Source organism: Muscardinus avellanarius, assembly GCF_963383645.1.
Source record: "Muscardinus avellanarius genome assembly, chromosome: 1".
In the NCBI taxonomy this organism is placed as follows: Eukaryota; Metazoa; Chordata; class Mammalia; order Rodentia; family Gliridae; genus Muscardinus; species Muscardinus avellanarius.
Window position 1 is genome coordinate 34,382,539 of NC_137786.1, and position 17,652 is coordinate 34,400,190.

At 35.9% G+C, this 17,652-nt stretch overlaps 2 protein-coding genes across 3 annotated transcripts in view; one reads left to right on the top strand and one right to left on the bottom strand.

Annotated features, from left to right (window-relative positions):
- OSMR (oncostatin M receptor) overlaps nt 1–3,396 on the top strand; it is a gene marked incomplete at its 3' end in the record, with an annotated part of 44,289 nt that extends 40,893 nt beyond the window's left edge. The window contains 3 exon segments of the mRNA XM_080701083.1: nt 1,812–1,893; nt 2,354–2,426; nt 2,836–3,396. Of these exon segments, the coding sequence (XP_080557209.1) occupies nt 1,812–1,893; nt 2,354–2,426; nt 2,836–3,396 (716 nt within the window).
- A 7,686-nt stretch (nt 3,397–11,082) lies between these two features.
- Nucleotides 11,083–17,652, bottom strand: part of RICTOR (RPTOR independent companion of MTOR complex 2) — a gene marked incomplete at both ends in the record, with an annotated part of 113,416 nt that continues 106,846 nt past the window's right edge. For both annotated transcript variants that reach the window (XM_080698909.1, XM_080698908.1), the window contains 6 exons: nt 11,083–11,157; nt 11,284–11,422; nt 12,723–12,846; nt 13,141–13,296; nt 15,859–16,092; nt 17,424–17,508. In XM_080698909.1, the coding sequence (XP_080555035.1) occupies nt 11,083–11,157; nt 11,284–11,422; nt 12,723–12,846; nt 13,141–13,296; nt 15,859–16,092; nt 17,424–17,508 (813 nt within the window). The remainder of the gene's footprint in view (nt 11,158–11,283; nt 11,423–12,722; nt 12,847–13,140; nt 13,297–15,858; nt 16,093–17,423; nt 17,509–17,652) is intronic.

Below are 17,652 nucleotides of genomic sequence, written 5' to 3' on the forward strand. Positions count from 1 at the left end.
AGATAAGATAGATAAGATAGATAAGATGGGTTGAATGGAATCATCTGTACAAGTGAGTCAGCATTAGCGCTCTCTCTCTCTCTCTCTCTCTCTCTCTCTCTCTCTCTCTCTCTCTCTCTCTCTCTCTCTTCTCTCTCACTGAATGTTCTGCACCGTAAGAGTGTTTATCAACCAAGATGAATGAATTGGTCTAATTGCAAGAAGCAAGAATAGGAAAGTGGACATTTAAAAAAAGAATAAGTAGGTAGGTGTGGTAGGGTACACCTATAGTCTTAGTTACTTACACAGAAGGCTGAGGCCAGTCTGGACAATTTAGTGAGACCTTGTCTTAAAATAAAAAAAAGGACTGGGGATGTAGTTCAGTGGTAGAATGCCTGCCTAACGTAGATGAGGCTCTGGATCAGAGCCCCAATACCAAAAAAAGCACAGGTGACGTATTTGAGAAATAAAATTATTACCCCATGTTAAGACACATTCAGGTAATTTTACCTGAAGTTACCTAGTCAGTTTTTGGTACACATGTAACAAACAATGGCAAGACTTCAGTGGCTACAAACAACAATTTCTTTTCTGCTGAGGGGGTCTCAGGGCATTTGTGGCCTGGATGGTCTAGGCTGGGTCCAGGCCAGATCAGGCTGGTCCAGATTCACTCTTTATGAGTTCACTTTGGAGCTCGGCCGAGGGGCAGCAGTTACTGGGCGACTCTTCTCCCAGTTAATTACAGGAGAAAAGCAGTTCCATACTCTCCATTGCCAACATTCCCCTGGCCAAACCAAGGCAAAGGCCCAGCTCAGACTCAAGGGGAAGGGTCTCTCCACCTACCAGGAAACTTGGTGAGGCTGGGAAGTACAATTCTAGTACTGGGAGCAAGTGAGGAACTGGGAGTCGTGGTCCACTCCCTAAGTTGGGTCACCATGTGTGGACTGGTGGCAAAGGGCCCCCTCTGTTGGTGGGATGGGCATTTTTTTTTCTTTTTTTTTTTTTTTTTTGCGGTACTGGGGATGGAACTTAAGGGCATTGTACCTCCGAGCTATACCCCAGCCCTATTTTTTGTTTTTAGTCTTTTTATTTTTTATTATTTTTTTAATTTTTTGTGGGTCTGGGGATGGAATCCAGGGGCATTGGACCTTTGAGTTATACCCTTGCCTTTTTTTTTTTTAATCTTGAAACTGGGTCTCACTGAGTTGCAGAGGGCCTCACTAAGTAGCTGAGGCTGTCCACGAACCACGATCCTCCGGTCTCAGCCTCCTGAATGCTGGGATTACAAGCATGCCCAGGTTTCGTCGTTTTATTTTTTGTTTTTGTTTTTTTTTCTTTGGTGGTACTGGGGTTCCTGGAAGCCCTTCTACCTCCGGGCTACACTCCCAGACCTATTTTTACATTTTTATTTGGAAACAGGGTCTCCTAAGCCAGCGCGCACGGCTGGCTTTGAACCTGCTTGATCCTCCTGTCTCTGCCTCCCAAGCGCGGTGATTACAAGCGTGCGCCACCACGCCCGGCAACTTTAGTCGTTTTAGTTTTGAAACAGGGTCTCACTGAGTTTCACTGAGAAGGGCCTTACTAAGTAGCTGAAGCTGGCCATGAACTGCGATCCTCCAGTCTCAGCCTCCCAGATGCTGCGATTATAAGTGTATGCCACCACACCTGGCTTGGGGGTGGACATTTTATTTTCCTAGTCAGTCAGAACTCACATTGGATTTTGCATAGATATTTGAGGAGTGGTGAACATGTAAAATGATTCTGACTCCTAAGTTTACCCCTTTGAAGTAGAACTACTCATTAAAAAGATTCCCTTCTTTTTCTCTCTCCAGCCCACATGCTGGTCCGTATCATCGTGCCCATGACTCTCTGTGTCCTGATCATCGTGGTGATGTGCTGCTGGAAAAGTCAGTGGTGAGTGTGGGGGGAAGTTTATCCAGCCAGAGAAAACCCTAACGAGGTCCAGTGAGATGGAAATGACCTGGAACAACATGAACAGAACTACTGAGAGCAAAGGAGGCAGATGTGAGAAGATGTGAATTATTTGACAGTTTTGTTTTCTAAGCTACTACATGAAGAAAACAATGACAACTGAAGAGATTGCAAATGTTTTCAGTAGCCACAGCTAGTGCTCATACCTACGCGCTCGGTGGTGCTCAACGTGCTTTATATAGAATGACCCGCTAAATCCTCACAGCACTGTGCGTACTGCACATATCTCCACTAACCATGGATATGAAAGCTTGGAAGAGTCGAGTAACTGGCTTAATAAGGGACAGAGCAAGGAACAGAACCCAGGACTCCGACTCGAGTCCTTGCTCTCAATGATTCTGTTACATCGCGAAATTCAATCTCGTGGTCATTGTTTTTCCAGGGTGAAGGAGAAGTGTTTACCTGACATTCCAGACCCTTACAAGAGCAGCATCCTGTCATTAATAAATTCCAAGGTAAATGTGGGGAAATTGCAAGGACTTATTCAGAATTTCGGCTACATTAATCATGTATTCCTAAACCTCTTCAGGAAAATAAAACAATTTAGAATCCCCAGTGCTCCTACAGCCATGAAGTTGGTGGTTGGAGGAGCCGGGGGTGTAGTCAGTCATGGAGTGCTTGCCTAGCACATGTGAGAACTTGGAATTTAATCCGAGACACCACAATGAAAAAGAGAGGTGTGATTAGAGTTTTGATTTCTTCTATTGAAAATCGTTTAGTTATTATTGTCTCCAATGTAACTTTAACTTGTGACCAGGAAGGAACATAAATAGAATGGGAGCTTTGTCTCTTTCACATACTTAATATGCTTTGATATACCCCAAACACACATTTACATTTATGTATCTCTTGTTTCCTTCCTAGGAGAACCTTCACTTAACAATAATGAATGTCAAGGACTGCATTCCCGATGCTCTTGAAGTTACAGAAGTGACCAGGACACAGTTCCCAGGCACTGGGAAGCCACTCACAGAAAGTGAATTAACTAAGCCTGCTTACCTTTACCTCTTGCCAACAGAAAAGGATTACTCTGGCCCTGGACCCTGCATCTGTTTTGAGAACCTTACCTATAATCAGTCAGCTTCCAACTCTGGTCCTGGCCGTGTCCCAGGACCCCAAGACCTGCCATGTCGGCTGGGACTATCAACCTCACCTGACAATTTACAGAAGATGATAGAAATAAACTACACGAACTCCCTGGGGGAAATCCCAGCTGGAGAAACTAGCTTGAATTACGTGTCCCAGTTGGCTTCACTTGTGTCTGGGGACAAGGACAGTCTTCCCACAAATCCACCTGAGCCAGCACACTGTTCCGAGTACAAGATGCAAATGGCCATGCCCTCATGCCTTGCCTCCCCTCCCCCCAGGGAGAGCAGCAGCCTCTCCTCAGTGACCCTTTCAGGTCAAGGTGAATACTACCACTAAGCAGCAGAGGCTCAGTTTACACAGATGCTAAAGCGGACCAGTGAAGATACCCTGCCCTCACCACCCACCCCGGCCCTCTGTCCCAGTGAGGTATCACTACTCAGAGATCTGATTTATGTAAGAACACTATAGTCTGGCCAAGCTGGAAGCTATGGACCTTAACTCGCCTCCTACAGGCTTACTCTAGAAATGGCAGGACCCGTGTTGCTTGTTCCAGGATCAGCTTTCTTATCACAGACCTGAACTTGACATAGTGCTAGGCTTTAACCATGCACTTGGCAGACCCCAGTCACTCAATGCTGTGCCGGTGGCGGAGGGCCTAGGAATTCAGGCCTCAGAAAATAATTCCATGAGAATTTACTCCCGTGTTTGATATCTTAAGGACAAAGCAATTTGATTGAGGGCTTTAATAAAGGCCGCAGATTTACAACTAAATCATGAATTGTCAATGCACATTTACTATGTTTAATAAAAAAGTTACAGATGTTGGAGACTAAATCAGGTCTTAGACTTAAGAATTTGCAGTTCATTGACAGTAAAATTAACTCTTTTGAAGGTACAGATTTACCCTAATAGGTAAGATATGTAAATGAATCAGGTTGTCATACTTCTTCCTCTGTCTAGATTACTTACTACAGTGAAGGAACAGAATTGAAAAAGAACTCCAGACGCTCAAGGTTGAGTGCTTCTGTTCAGTAGACATCATTTTTCTTAATTTTTGACTACCTCAGAAAAGAAAAATATATCAAGCAATTGCATTCACGTTTTATGATTCCTCTTACTTTCATGAGCTGTATGCAAATGACCCATCTCCACTTAGCATCTTTTGGGTGTCTCAGTGACAAGAATTCTGCCTCATTTATAATCCTATTCTGGTTAAACAGTAAATAAAAATAACAGTAAACAAAAAGAAACTTCATTGTTGGATATAATTTAACTGTAAGCAGTTCTGTGGAATAGGAGATTCCATGTTGGCTCTGGAGAAACTTTGTCTTCTTTGAATCAATACAGCCTTCCATTCCCATAGGGTCTGTGTACAAAGCTTCAACCCACCATGGATAGAATATGCTCAGAAAAAAAATAATGGACCTGTACTGAACATGTGCAGACCTTTCTTATTATTCCTTAAACAATACAGTGTAAACATTACTTACAGACATTTATACTGTATGAGGTATTAGATGACAAAGTTTATGGGAGGACATGTTTAAGTTACATACAAATACAATAAATATATAAGGGACTTGTCATCCACTATTTTTGTTATCCACAGGAATGCTAAAACCAATTCTCCTCTCATGGACACAAGGGGTAACTATTGTGCAAAGCACCTGGTACCTACATGCTTGATGCATGGTAGTTCCTTTCCTTTCTCATCAACCGAGCCCTCATGTTGGGTCACATTTCTAAAGAAGCATACAGAGGTCCCTGTAGTATTGCCAACGGCTGTCAGTATGCTGGAAATAACTGCCTATGTGCTTGGCTCTGCTACCCAATGGCAACAGGAAGTATCCACATCTCATGTAGCTTCAAAATATACCATCACAGTCCAGAACTGTTGAAGCTTTTTGACCTTTTTCTGTAGATATAAACAAGCCTTTTGCTGGGAAAACTAGTTATATCCTAATATGGATGAAAGCAAAAAAGAGCTATGAGAAGAGTTTGGGGCCAGTATTGTTATCATTTACCCTATTTATGTTCCTTTTTTAATTATATTTTTCATTGGAAACCTGTTATACAGATGTCAATGACATTGATATGTGTTTGCTTTCATTTAGATACTTCAAAAAAAATACTCGGAAAACCTTGAAGTTGTTTTTTTACTGTTGTAGTGTTTTAATTAAAACATTTTACCATCACATTTTTTGTGCTTTACTGACCTTAATGAAATGGATGTCTTAACAGTTTCTCAGTATGACCAATAAACTACTCCAGGAACTTACTGAAAATATAAACTTTTGGTTACCACTTCAAACCTCCTCAGTCTCTCTGTGGCACAAAGCTTGAAATCCAAAATTCTCATAATTTCCCAGGCATTGAGATTCACAATAAACTTTGAGACCCAATGGCCTAAATCAAATACATTCTGAAACATGGCAACATACCAAGAGAAAATGCTTAGATACCTGAGTTTCTTTATAATACTACTGTGACCCAATTTGCTGTAAACATTCCTCCCCAATGTTCTTAACCAAATATATTAGTTTTTAAAACCAATATATTAGTTTTTAATACCTTAGTTTTCAATACTATGTGCCATTTAGCAATGCTTTAAGATGTGCTATACAGAAACTTTCAAGTTAATATTTATGTGTTAACAGAGGTAACAGGATTATACACATACATATACTATGGAGAATTTAATACACACAAAAGTAGAAGAGTTTAATCCACCTTTACATGCTATCACTACCCCCAACCATCACTATCCAGCGCTGCTCCAACTCCATCAACACAACTATTTCCTCTTCTTATTTTGAAGGAAATCATGTTATTTCATCTGATAGTATCTAGTTTTTCTAAATGAGCTCCACTTTTCCACAGCCATAATAGCTTAAAAAAAATTCCATCTACAAACAAATTAGCAGTAATTTCTAGAAATTACTGGAATATGTTGATATGGATTGGACTGGTACTCATGCCTGCAGAGGGAACCACGGTGACTCAGGCTGGGAGGAGGGACCTACTCACACAGCAGTCACTGACCTACTGAAAATGCTCACCAGCATTCTAACACCTAGTCCACAGTCATTACAGTTAATCTCATTATCGACCAGAACCTGTATTTATACAGAAATCAAGTTAAATTCAATGCAGTTATCACTGTTTCTAAGAACTCAGTTGAAGGACAAGATGGCTTCATCTCCAAAATTTAGAAATATGTTATTAAATGCCTTGCAAGTAGAACTTTTAAAACACTAGAAGAAACAAAATGAAAGAATATCTTCAAAATTAGCAGTTAAAATGCTCTCTATGCCAGATGTGGTGGCACATGCTTGATCAGGCCAGTTTATACATAAAGAATTGAATACCTGTCCACAGAAAGTCACCTCCCTCTTATGACCATCACTTCTATATTAATTCCTAAAAAATTCAGAGTGATTGTAAAGATAATTCCATTTTTTAAAATCCTTTAAAAGACCCTGAGATTTTAAACACTGTAAGGATATTTGATTAAATTAAGAGGAACGTTAAAGTGTAAATATTTATTTTTAAAATATTTGGAACAGACACTGTACTTGTAATTGAACAAGCTTCCTGCCTGTGGCACTTCAAGGTCATTTTTACTGGGAATTACATATGTCAGCATTAGTATTATATGATTCAAACAAAGGCCATATGACCACTGTTGTTTTAAAGTTTTCAAATAAAACAATACCACCACAAGTTTAAGAATTTTAAGTACATTTATTAACAATGTATCCCTTTGATAACATTATGCTTCTGGAGGCTTGTAATGCCCTTGACATAAACTGTACACATTATACAAAACCAAGAAAACCACAACAACAACAACAAAAAATCAAGGTGAGCAAAAACCATTTGAGGACAAATCTTGTTTAAATTATACACAACTCAATGAAATATTCTTACGGAAAATATATAAATACTTTTTCTTTCTATGTTACAGTTATACAATATAAATCAGATTTCAATGTCTGTTCAGTGACCTACAAACACCAGAACCTCCAAATATGTAGCAGCGTATTACTAAAATAAAAAAGAATAAAATTGTGGTTAGAGAGCACGAGTCCGAGATTTTTTTTTTCACAATCCCTTACCACTTTTCACAACTAATTTACATCATTTGTTTTACAATGCATCGTTAGGGTTTCTGACGAGTCAGTAATGGAACATTTTTCAACAATCTATAAAGATTTTCAACTTCCCTCTCCACCCCAAGACTTTGCATTTTGTGCTAAATCAACCTACTTATGTGACAAAATTCTAAGATATGCTTTTTTGGCATAAATTATACTTTTCAAATTATTTCATAAAGAAAGTCAAACAAAATGTGCAATTTATGCATGCTGTGGCATAGCTACCCACTTACATTACAAAAATATTCCAAAAGTAGGGGAGGAATTCCAGATTCTGTGTCATATAAACCTACCATGAATGAAAACTACCCTGGGAACCTGGAACTAAAAGGAGGGAGAGGGGGAGAAAGAATGTTCCTAGATTTTAATATTCTTTGATAAGCACTGCTATTAATTTCACTGGTATGCTTTTTAATGAAACTCTTTGTTGTGACACTCTTGAAATTAAGATTATAACAATAAATTTCATAAATGCAGAAACAATGGAGACCTTTCTCAACTTATACTGGAAAATCTTAAGTGTTCCTTCATTCTAAACAGTTCTTAAAAAATCAGTCAATTAATCCTACCTTATCTTTTCCCCATGTTTTTAATAGATTGTGAAACTGAGACAAAACTGGAAGCAGAAGACCAAAGTTAAAAACCCGTACTTCCAAAGAACATTTCCCAAAGTAGTTCACAAATCCTTCTCACACAAAATTAGCACCTCACTCTAACCTAACCATGCAAAAGTAATTGCAGTTATAATTTGAATGACAGACAGCTTGGTTTTTATTGCTTAATGAGCTGTGCTTTAAGATGGGGATAAAAGGCATCCTTCTCAATGGAATGAAATATTTATTATAAATAAGCACTGACATCTCACTGTTGAACACTCTGCCATCGTGACAGGCCCTGAAGAACTCAGCTTACTTATCTCAAGCTCTAGACAAAAGAGCTAAAAACTACTAAAGCCACCATTTCTAGAGGACTTGTACACGTTATTATAATGATGTAAATATTTTCCAAAAGCCTCTTTTAATGCCACTGTCTTATAGATGTCTGTATGCTACTAATTTTTATTAGAAAATTTTAATCAGGGAGAACACTTTTTTTGCCCCTCAAATATGCCTCAGCGCAAACAGAAATAAAAGTATAAAAAAATTTAGAGGACATTTCATTATGAATACTAAATTTCTAATTTTCTTATTTGTCAGTATTTACTTAGTATGTGAAAAATTCAATTAGAAATGACAGTTCACTTTACATTAAAAATTCACAGTATACAACCAGCATAAGTGTTCAAAGTCTTTCAAATAATTCAATATTTACTATGAGTACAAATTTATATGGACTAAGATTAATTCTAAAGTTTTTAAAACTACAGCATTGACATTATTTTGGTATTCTATAGCCTGGTAATATTTATTATTTATTTTCTCATTTCTATTACCACTGACACCTTTCTAACCTTTTCTGCTATAATTTAATCTTAAACTTCTAAGTTAATCACTTGGCACTGCATGTATTTATCATCATAAAATCTACTTTTATACAAACAAGTACTCAAAGAAAACATACTAGATAGACCTGTCAGTGAAACCGTGGATAAACCAAATAGCCCTATAAACTTAAGTACAGACTTTTTTTTCTTAGTATACTGTTAATCACAAAGCTTTGAGCGTCTTCCCACAGTAAGTGCTATAGGCAGATATGATCATATACACAAACATGTCATTCAAAGTAACAGTCAAAAACACCTGCCCAGGCTAAGAGTAACAGCCTTAATTTTGGGATGAATGACTTAAGTAGGGTACAGGGATGGGGGTGGTTTTCTGTGCATGCATGACAAAAAAAAAAAAAATTTACTATTAATGTTTGAGTAATTAAACCACAGATTTTATAGTCTATATTAACTGAGGTAGTATTCAAAATGAGTGTCTAAATTACATTAACCCCATTATGAATATGATTATTACATTAATTCCTTTGGAGTTTTTAACTACTATTTGGTCTAGTATCTCTGACATTTGGTTCTCTGGAAAGGCAGTTTAATTATCCAAGACCAAAGACCAAGGTGACAGGCATCGTTATTAGAAGTACTATTGACATTTAAAACACTTGGGTTCAGTGATAAAGTAAAAAAAAATTGTTTTACCTTCATTGAATTTTATGAGAGAATATCTGTTTAACATAAGCAGCAGCTTACAGCCCTTATCTGCTTTGTTACGATGTAAGTTGCTACACAGTGCACGCAAGAACAATTCACTGAAGTGCAGTCAAAGAGGTGTTAGGAAGTGAGATGAAAGGTTTCATCCCAACAGGAACTTTCAGTGCCAGAAAATTAAAAAAAAAAAAAAAGTATCTCTTCGAGTTATGGTTTCTAGTTCACAGGGTTCTTTACAGAGATCACAAAGAATTAACATATTACAAAATGGATCTGCAACATGGGAAAATATTAACCAATGTTCTGTGACTGTGTCAAAGCTGATGTATAACTGTAAAAATGGCCTACACAAATGAATTAAAAAAGGGTCCTAATCAGTCCAGCTGGATTTTTCTATTTCCATTTATATATAGATTTCAAAAGATAATCCTTTCATTTACAAGCATTCTAAAGATGATGGCCATGCTACTTTTATGTACAAATTTGCATATATGTTTAATTCCTGTAAATATTTCCAAATATATTTATACATATACAAATTAGACAAACAAAACAAAACCTTGCCCTCATCAATATAACAACTTCACAAATGTGATAAAGGCAATTACTGTACTCTTACACTCACCTATCACTGCAATTTATTTAGTTTGTGCAAAACAAGAACACTGATATAAAAATTAAATTATGGTGCTTTAAAATTTAGTATTTAAGGCTTTTCACTACAAGTTTTAATCTTAATAATGAGTTTCATTAATTATTTTTAAAAATGGCTCTTCTTTCCCCATGGAATGTGTAAATTATAGGCAAACTTACCAGTTCCTCTGGAGATCCAAAGTATTGTTTAATGCTTCCTTTGCTCTGGGTCTAAAGTAATAGTGCTTACATTCTTGCTTAAAATGACGGTATAGAAAGTTGATGAAAGTGGAAGTCCACTGGAAATGCATGCAGTCTATAAGTGGGAAATATTTTCAACTGAACTATGAAATCTTTTTGATCAGAAACTGTAGTGAAAAACCTTAACTGGTTCAAATAGCCTATAATAACACATGGCAACAAAACAGAAGAGATGGAAAACAAATAAGAATCTTTATGCAGTCTAATAACATAAAAATAACTTATAAGTCCTGGGTTGATGAGGCTCTTCTTTCGCTTTGAGGTTACAAACCTCTGAAGTAGTGTTACAAACATTAAGAAAATGTGGAAGGGCCAAAGTTCCCCCTCTAATACCAGCAGTTACATCACACCCCATTGTGGTAACAGGATGCAGCTTTACAGACACTGATTCCTGGTTTCCATGAATTAATTAACAAACAAGGCATCTTTTTATTTATTCTAAAAAACAAAAAAAGAATTCAGAAATAATATGTGAAGGGTGTTTCTGCATATCCTATTATTGTTTCACTGCCATTCTGCGTTTAAAGTGAAAAAATAGAAAACCTACGTAGGTATTCAGTGCTTGGCTCTTGCATATGATGGTAAATGAAACTCTTTAAATTGTGTAATGAATCATGAACCCTTTAAAGGGCTCAACAGGGAGAGAATGAAGTTGATTTGGTTAGGGAAGTCAGCAGTTCCAACTGTCTATGTACCAGTAATTGCTGGAACAGTGTGCAGAAGATACTCCTGTCTTTGCTGCCAGTCAGTATTTTCCGAGGCTTGTAGAAAATCCACAAATATGAATATATATAGTATACATCTATATACATCATAAATATGAGGTCAGGATTCAGCAGATGTATCAACTATAGGTTGCTTTGGTGGTATTGCCAACACAGCCTCTGCTTCTTCATGCATCTAGGAGAAATGTAAATCATTAATGACTTTTACAAAAATGGTATACAATACAGATATAATCATTCTTTTAACTTAATTCAAACAAAGAATTAGAAAACAAATTTCAGAAATATAACTCCTACTTACTTGTAAAAACTGTACATCTTGAAATAATTCTTGTATGAACCTCCGACATGGAAGTCTAAATGTGCAGTGTGACAGCAAATGAGAAACCTCAGAGTATAGGCATATATCATCAAATGTTTGAGGATATTTCTCCTTAATTCTAAAGTAAAAGAAAACATGATAATGTGATAAAAGTAATAACTTATAGCCAGGCGTGGTGGCGCACGCTTGTAATCCCAGCGCGTGGGAGGCTGAGACAGGAGGATCGCACAGGTTTGAAGCCAGCCTCAGCTACTTAGTGAGGCTCCTGGCGACTTAGTGAGACTCTGTTTCCAAATAAAGTACAAAATAGGTCTGGGAGTATAGCCCGGAGGTAGAAAAGCCCCTGGGTTCCACCCACAGTACCACACACACAAAATAAATAAATAAAAACAGTAACGTATCTTTTTCCCTCCAATATCACTTAAAATATTTTTTTCTTCAGGTACTGATTAGATGGCATACTTGGAATAATAGATTAAGGTATTAAATATGCTTAACTCACATTTCAATGAAATAATATCAGTTTTTGGTTTCTTTTTTTCCTGTTTGTTTTTGAGGGGTTAAAAAAATATAACTATATACATATGTTTTATTTTGAAATAGGGTTTTGCTATGTTGCTCAAGCTAGCCTGAATCTTACAAAACTACTGCCCCAGGCTCCAAAGTACAAATCCTAATGTTTCTTTGAGAAATTACAATATTACTTATTAGTTTCAGATGACTTAAATATTTTCAAAACCTAGTTTTAAAATAGAAATACATTTTCAAAGACAGACTGAAGTTATTAATAACTTTGGGCAATCTATTTTTCAACAATTTAAACTGGCTTTTGGCTGGGACATCATCTCGGAATTAGCTGTGGATGGGGGCTGTGGAACAGGCTAAGGTCTCACTCCTAGAGATCTCAGCCCAGAGGTCTGCAGTAGTACCCTGACACCGGTATCACCTGAAATGCTTTGTGGAAGACCTTGAAGTATATTTCTTTTGAGAACCACTACTTAAAATACTTTAAATACAGATGAAGAGTCAATCTAAATATTATTTTATCATGTTCCTATAATTTAGAAAAACAATTTATCATCTTCTTAAAAAAATAACTACCACCACAGAAACTGCAATTGAGAAAATTTCAAAGTATTTATTCATTCCTTTAAAAAACCTGAATTTTTCCAAAATTCTTTTAAATTATGGTAATAGAAGAGCTGGATTCTCATACTTGCTTTTGCATTTAATCTGCTACCATATACTGTTTTGATTAAAACATATATGTAGAAGTACATATAAGAAAATCCAGACTCACAATGATAAGGCAATGTAGTTTAGAAAAACTGACACCCGTCTGTCTAAATTTTGAAGTACTTAAAATACTTTTTTCACCTCAAAAAGCACAATATCATTTGTAAATGTAATTTACTCACGTTAAAAGTCCAGTTTCATGACACTTAGTTGAAACTGAACTACTCAAATTAATGACTAATCTTAGAACTTCTTTGCGAAGGAGTATGCGGCACATTGGTGTGTCATCTGGAATTGTTTTAACACCTGAAAAGAAAATTTCACTGTGAACTTATTTTATCTTATACAATGTAAAATAATTATAATTTGTGGAGTCTGTTTTTAACTTGGAAATCTAAAACAATGATCAGTTGCACATGATCTGCAGATAGTAAGAAGGTATACGTGAGTGGCAGATACAGGTGCAAGATTTAAGACTGCTAAATTGCTTCACTAAAACCGATTTGCCAGTTTTAAGATAATTTTACAGTACTTAAGAAAAACAAAACCAACTAGATACAATCTAACTAATAATTTTTGAACCTGAGTCTGAAAGCTCACCTAGTAACAATTCTGTGCTTTTGGTGCTACTGGCTGAGCCCTCTTGAGATGCTCCATCACTGCACCCAGAAATTCCTGAAAACTTAGAGGGGACTACTTCTAAGGGATTGTGGATAGTTTGCTCACACCAATCAGAATATGGAATATCTTGAAGATCTGAAGAAGAAAAAGAATTCCAATAAAAATGATATAACAGTGACTTAAATCCTGTGTTTATACTGTTTATTCTAAAAAAGACAATTCCTGATCATTTATTTTTAGTAATCGACAATTATTCTACTCCATGAAGATTTTCAAAGTAAGTCTATACTGCTCAAATAGTGATTGCTCAGATAGATACCTATTACTATCTACAGACACTTACAAATAAGATTTGATTTTCCCAAAATATAAAAATATGTAATTATTTTAAAATTTAAATGAAGATGTATACAGAAGATACAGTATTATAAGTTCCCCATTCTTCCATCCTTCTTATCCTTTTCCATGGTAAATGTCATTAAAAGTTTTGACATATATATATAAAATTTCATTTCTCTTGCTATTTTAATTTTCTCTTCTTGCTCTTGGATTATCATATCATAGGATTATATTTATTACCTATGACTAGCAACCTCCACATTTAAGCCATCAATAATACCAGAATCACTTTTCTGCCTTATGTATAGTTCATTGCTTTCCTTATAATTACAGTTATTACGGTCAACTTTTACTGTACAGCTACTGTATTTTACACTGTGGTCAACTTTTACTGTACAATTACGGTTACTGTTCATGCATTGTGAAGTTACCCGTAGATGGGATTTGAAAGTCAATCAAGCATCTTAATTCAAATGTTCATTTGATTTAAAAACTTCTTGGGTACTTACACTAAAAGATCAGAGCAAATAGAAATTAGAAAATCTTTGTTTATTCTTTCAAGAAGTATCACTGGGTAACCAATAAAAAAACATAAAACCAAAGTGTTATAAGAAATTTTAAGTTTTTTAGAAGCTTTCCTCTTGTAAAAGAAAACTGATTCAGACTACACTTGTAAGATTATTTTAAAGACACGTAATGTTATTCTTCCTGTCTTGTTCTTTTTACTCAAGATGAATTTCCTCTTTAGGATGTTTTTATGGTTCCATGTCAATTTTAGGAAGTTTTTTTCTATTTAATCCCTGTTTCATAGGTCTCATTGAAGAGATTTTTCAGATCTGGTTTAATTTATTTCTAGATGTTTTGCTTGTTTTTTTTTGTTGTTGTTTGTTTGTTTTATAGTTCCTAAATATGGGAATGTTTTCTTAATTTTTCAGATAATTCACTATTGGCAGATGCAAAAACTACTGATTTTTGTAAGTTGGTTTTGTATACTGCAACTTTGCTGAACTCATTTGTTAGTTCCAATAGCTTTTGGGCCTTTTTACAAGTCATCTTCAAACAGTGACAATCTGACTTCTTACTTTCCAGTTTGGGTCCCTTTATTTCTTTCTATTGCCTGATCACTCTGTATAGGTCTGAGATTTAACACTTTTCAACCCACTACTCCACCAGATTAGAAACCTCAGTGTTTAGCACCTGACATTCCTTTAAAATAACAACTTTTATATAAAATAGAAAATATTTCTTAGTTATCTGTCATAGATAATGTCTTTTGTCTAACACACAAAATCTTTAACATGGTCTAATGTAGTACTTTTCAAATTGTACTGTGTAAAATATCTTGTGAAAAATACAGATATATAATTCTGTAAGTATGAGGAGGTACACAACCTTATTTTATTTGTGGTAGATTAGTGTGCCACAATCCATTAGTTGGGAAGCTCTCAATTAGCAAGGAGAAATTTGGAAAAATGAGCCAGAGAATTGTGGTCAACACTAGATTTTTCTGAGGGTGGTTAAGTGATCATCATTTAGAAAAGATACATATATATGAGTAACACTTTAGCCACATATACACGAATTTGCAATTGCTTATAGATGTCACTTGTTAATTCACATTAATAAAGTGCAATCTGGGTCCATTTTATTTACTTACTCCTCAAATACATATTGAGAACCTACGACGTAAAAGCAGCACACAGGTAGGTGTTAGAAAAATAAAAATGAAAAGACAACATACCATATCCTAAAAGAAATTACTGAGTGGAAGAGAAAAAATTACCAGGTGATAATAGTAGTAATTACCATAAAAGATCTGTATACACAAGGCAGTGAGAGCAAAATTGAAGGCGTTATCAACACCTGACACACGAGACTCAGGGAATATTTTGCAGACATGACGCTGCAGACACACAGGGTGATGTGGACCTGCAGACCACATATGCTGTGTGTCACCTTGCATCTGTGTGGGGAGGAGAAGGGACGAGGAGAGAGCAACAGAGAAAACACGTTTTTCATGACGAGAAGCTGTTCAAAACTTCAAGTCAGTAAGAGAAAAGAATGAAGGAGACGAAGGGGGGGCATTAGGCAGAAAGCAAAGTCTTGTGTGTTGGGCATGAATATCAAGAAAGAATTATGAACAGATTAATCCTAGGCAATAGTATGAGTGATGCATTGGAAGAAACCAAAATTAAGAGGTTGAAATACTAATCTTCCAACAGAGAGATGCTGAGTGCTTGAACTAAGTCAAGAGTAGCAAGAATGGAATAAAAGGAGATCAACAATGTTGGCAGATGATTTGTGATTGGAGCAGATTTAAATTCAGGTGGATTTATCTCAAAGAACATAATCACTCACCTGAATGACTACATATTGCACTTAGTTGGTTACTGGGCTGAAAACCCAGAATTTCAATACAGACACAATAAAGGCAGTTATCATCTGTATGTTCCTGTAGCCCAGTGTCTTCTGTACTTTCTAAAAACAGAGACGCATCTGAATGGATTGAATTCATTATTTCCGTAAGGCTCATCTGCTGTCGTAGCAAGTGAAAAGAGTTTTTTACAAGACCTCCAGTTCCAGATGGAAGACCTGTGTGTAAGTAAATATAAAACAAAATCTGATGAAGATATCATCAAAAATATCTTTTTGCCAGGTGTGATGGTGCATGCTTGTAATCCTGGTACATGGGAAGATGAGACAGGAGGATCGTAGGTTCACAGCCATCCTCAGCTACTTAGGCCCTCCACAACTTAGTGAGAACTTGTTTCCAAATAAAGAATAAAAAAAATAGGGTGAGAGATGTAGCTTGGAGGGAGAATGCTGCTTGGTTCAATCCCCAGTTCTGGGGAAAACAACAACTTTTCAAGGTGCCTCAAACCATGCAAAAAAATACATATATTTTTTTGGTTCCAGGGATTAAACAGAACATTCTACTTCCAAATTATACCCTCAGTTCTGTTTTATTTTTTATTTTGAAATGGGATCTCATTAAACTGGGGATCTGACGTTAAACCTGCCAAGACCCTGGCAACGAAACTGCAATCTTCCTGTCTCAGCCTTCCCAAGTACTGGTACAGGCGAGTACCACCACATCCAACTTCACGTGGAATCTTTTTTTTTTTCTTTTCTTTTTGCGGTACTAGGGATGAAATCCAGTGGCATTCTACCTCTGAGCTACAACCCCAGTCCTACTTTTATTCTTTATTTTTAAACAGTCTTAGTAAGTTGCTGAGGGCCTCACCAAGTAGTTGAGGCTGTTTGTGAACCACAATCCTCCTATCTCAGCCTCCCAAATATTGGGATTACAAATACATGCCACCAGGCCCGGCTTCATGTGAAATTTTAAAGAAGAAAATCTTGGAATGAAAACCAAACTCAGTAATATATGTCAGAACATGTAGTACTTTCTAAATATAAAGTGAAAAACTGAGAATATAATTAATGTATCATTTTGATCAATATCAAAATCTGGCCAAAGAAAATTAATAATTCTAAGTATAAAGAGGTACTTACTAAAATAATTAGATTATTATGCTATAAAACCTATAGTTTATATGAGCATTACCTGTTAAAATACAGCCAATTATGTAATTTATAAGAATATTTTTATACCTCTCCTCACCCTAAAGAATTCTCAGACCTTCAAAGATTAATGCTGTACTATTTAAAAAAAAAAAAAAAAAAAACCATAAACAACTAATCTGATTTTTATCTTCATGAGAGGCTGGGTATTTATTAGAAAAACACTTTATGCCCTTCAAAAAAAATGTGGCTTAATTTTAAGTAGTCTCAATTATTTTATTGTTAATATTTACACTGACTCAAAAGTACGTATACCAGAACTATGTTATCCCACTAAAAAGAACGATTTTATTTTTAATACGAGGAAGAGTTTCTTGAGAATAAACAGCATGAATTACCTCCTGTATCATGGGCAAAGACTCTTGGACTTTGATCATCAGGTGGAGGTGTGTTTCTTGTCTGAAAATAAGGAATATCCTTTACCTAAAAATAAATACAAAGCATAGTAAATCCTGTTATTAAAAAAGTCCACTTAAGTATTTAAAAAATTAAGTGAAATACAGTAAACTGGGAATTACATTATGGTATGAATTGCAATGAAAATTTTACTAAATCCAGTTAAATTAT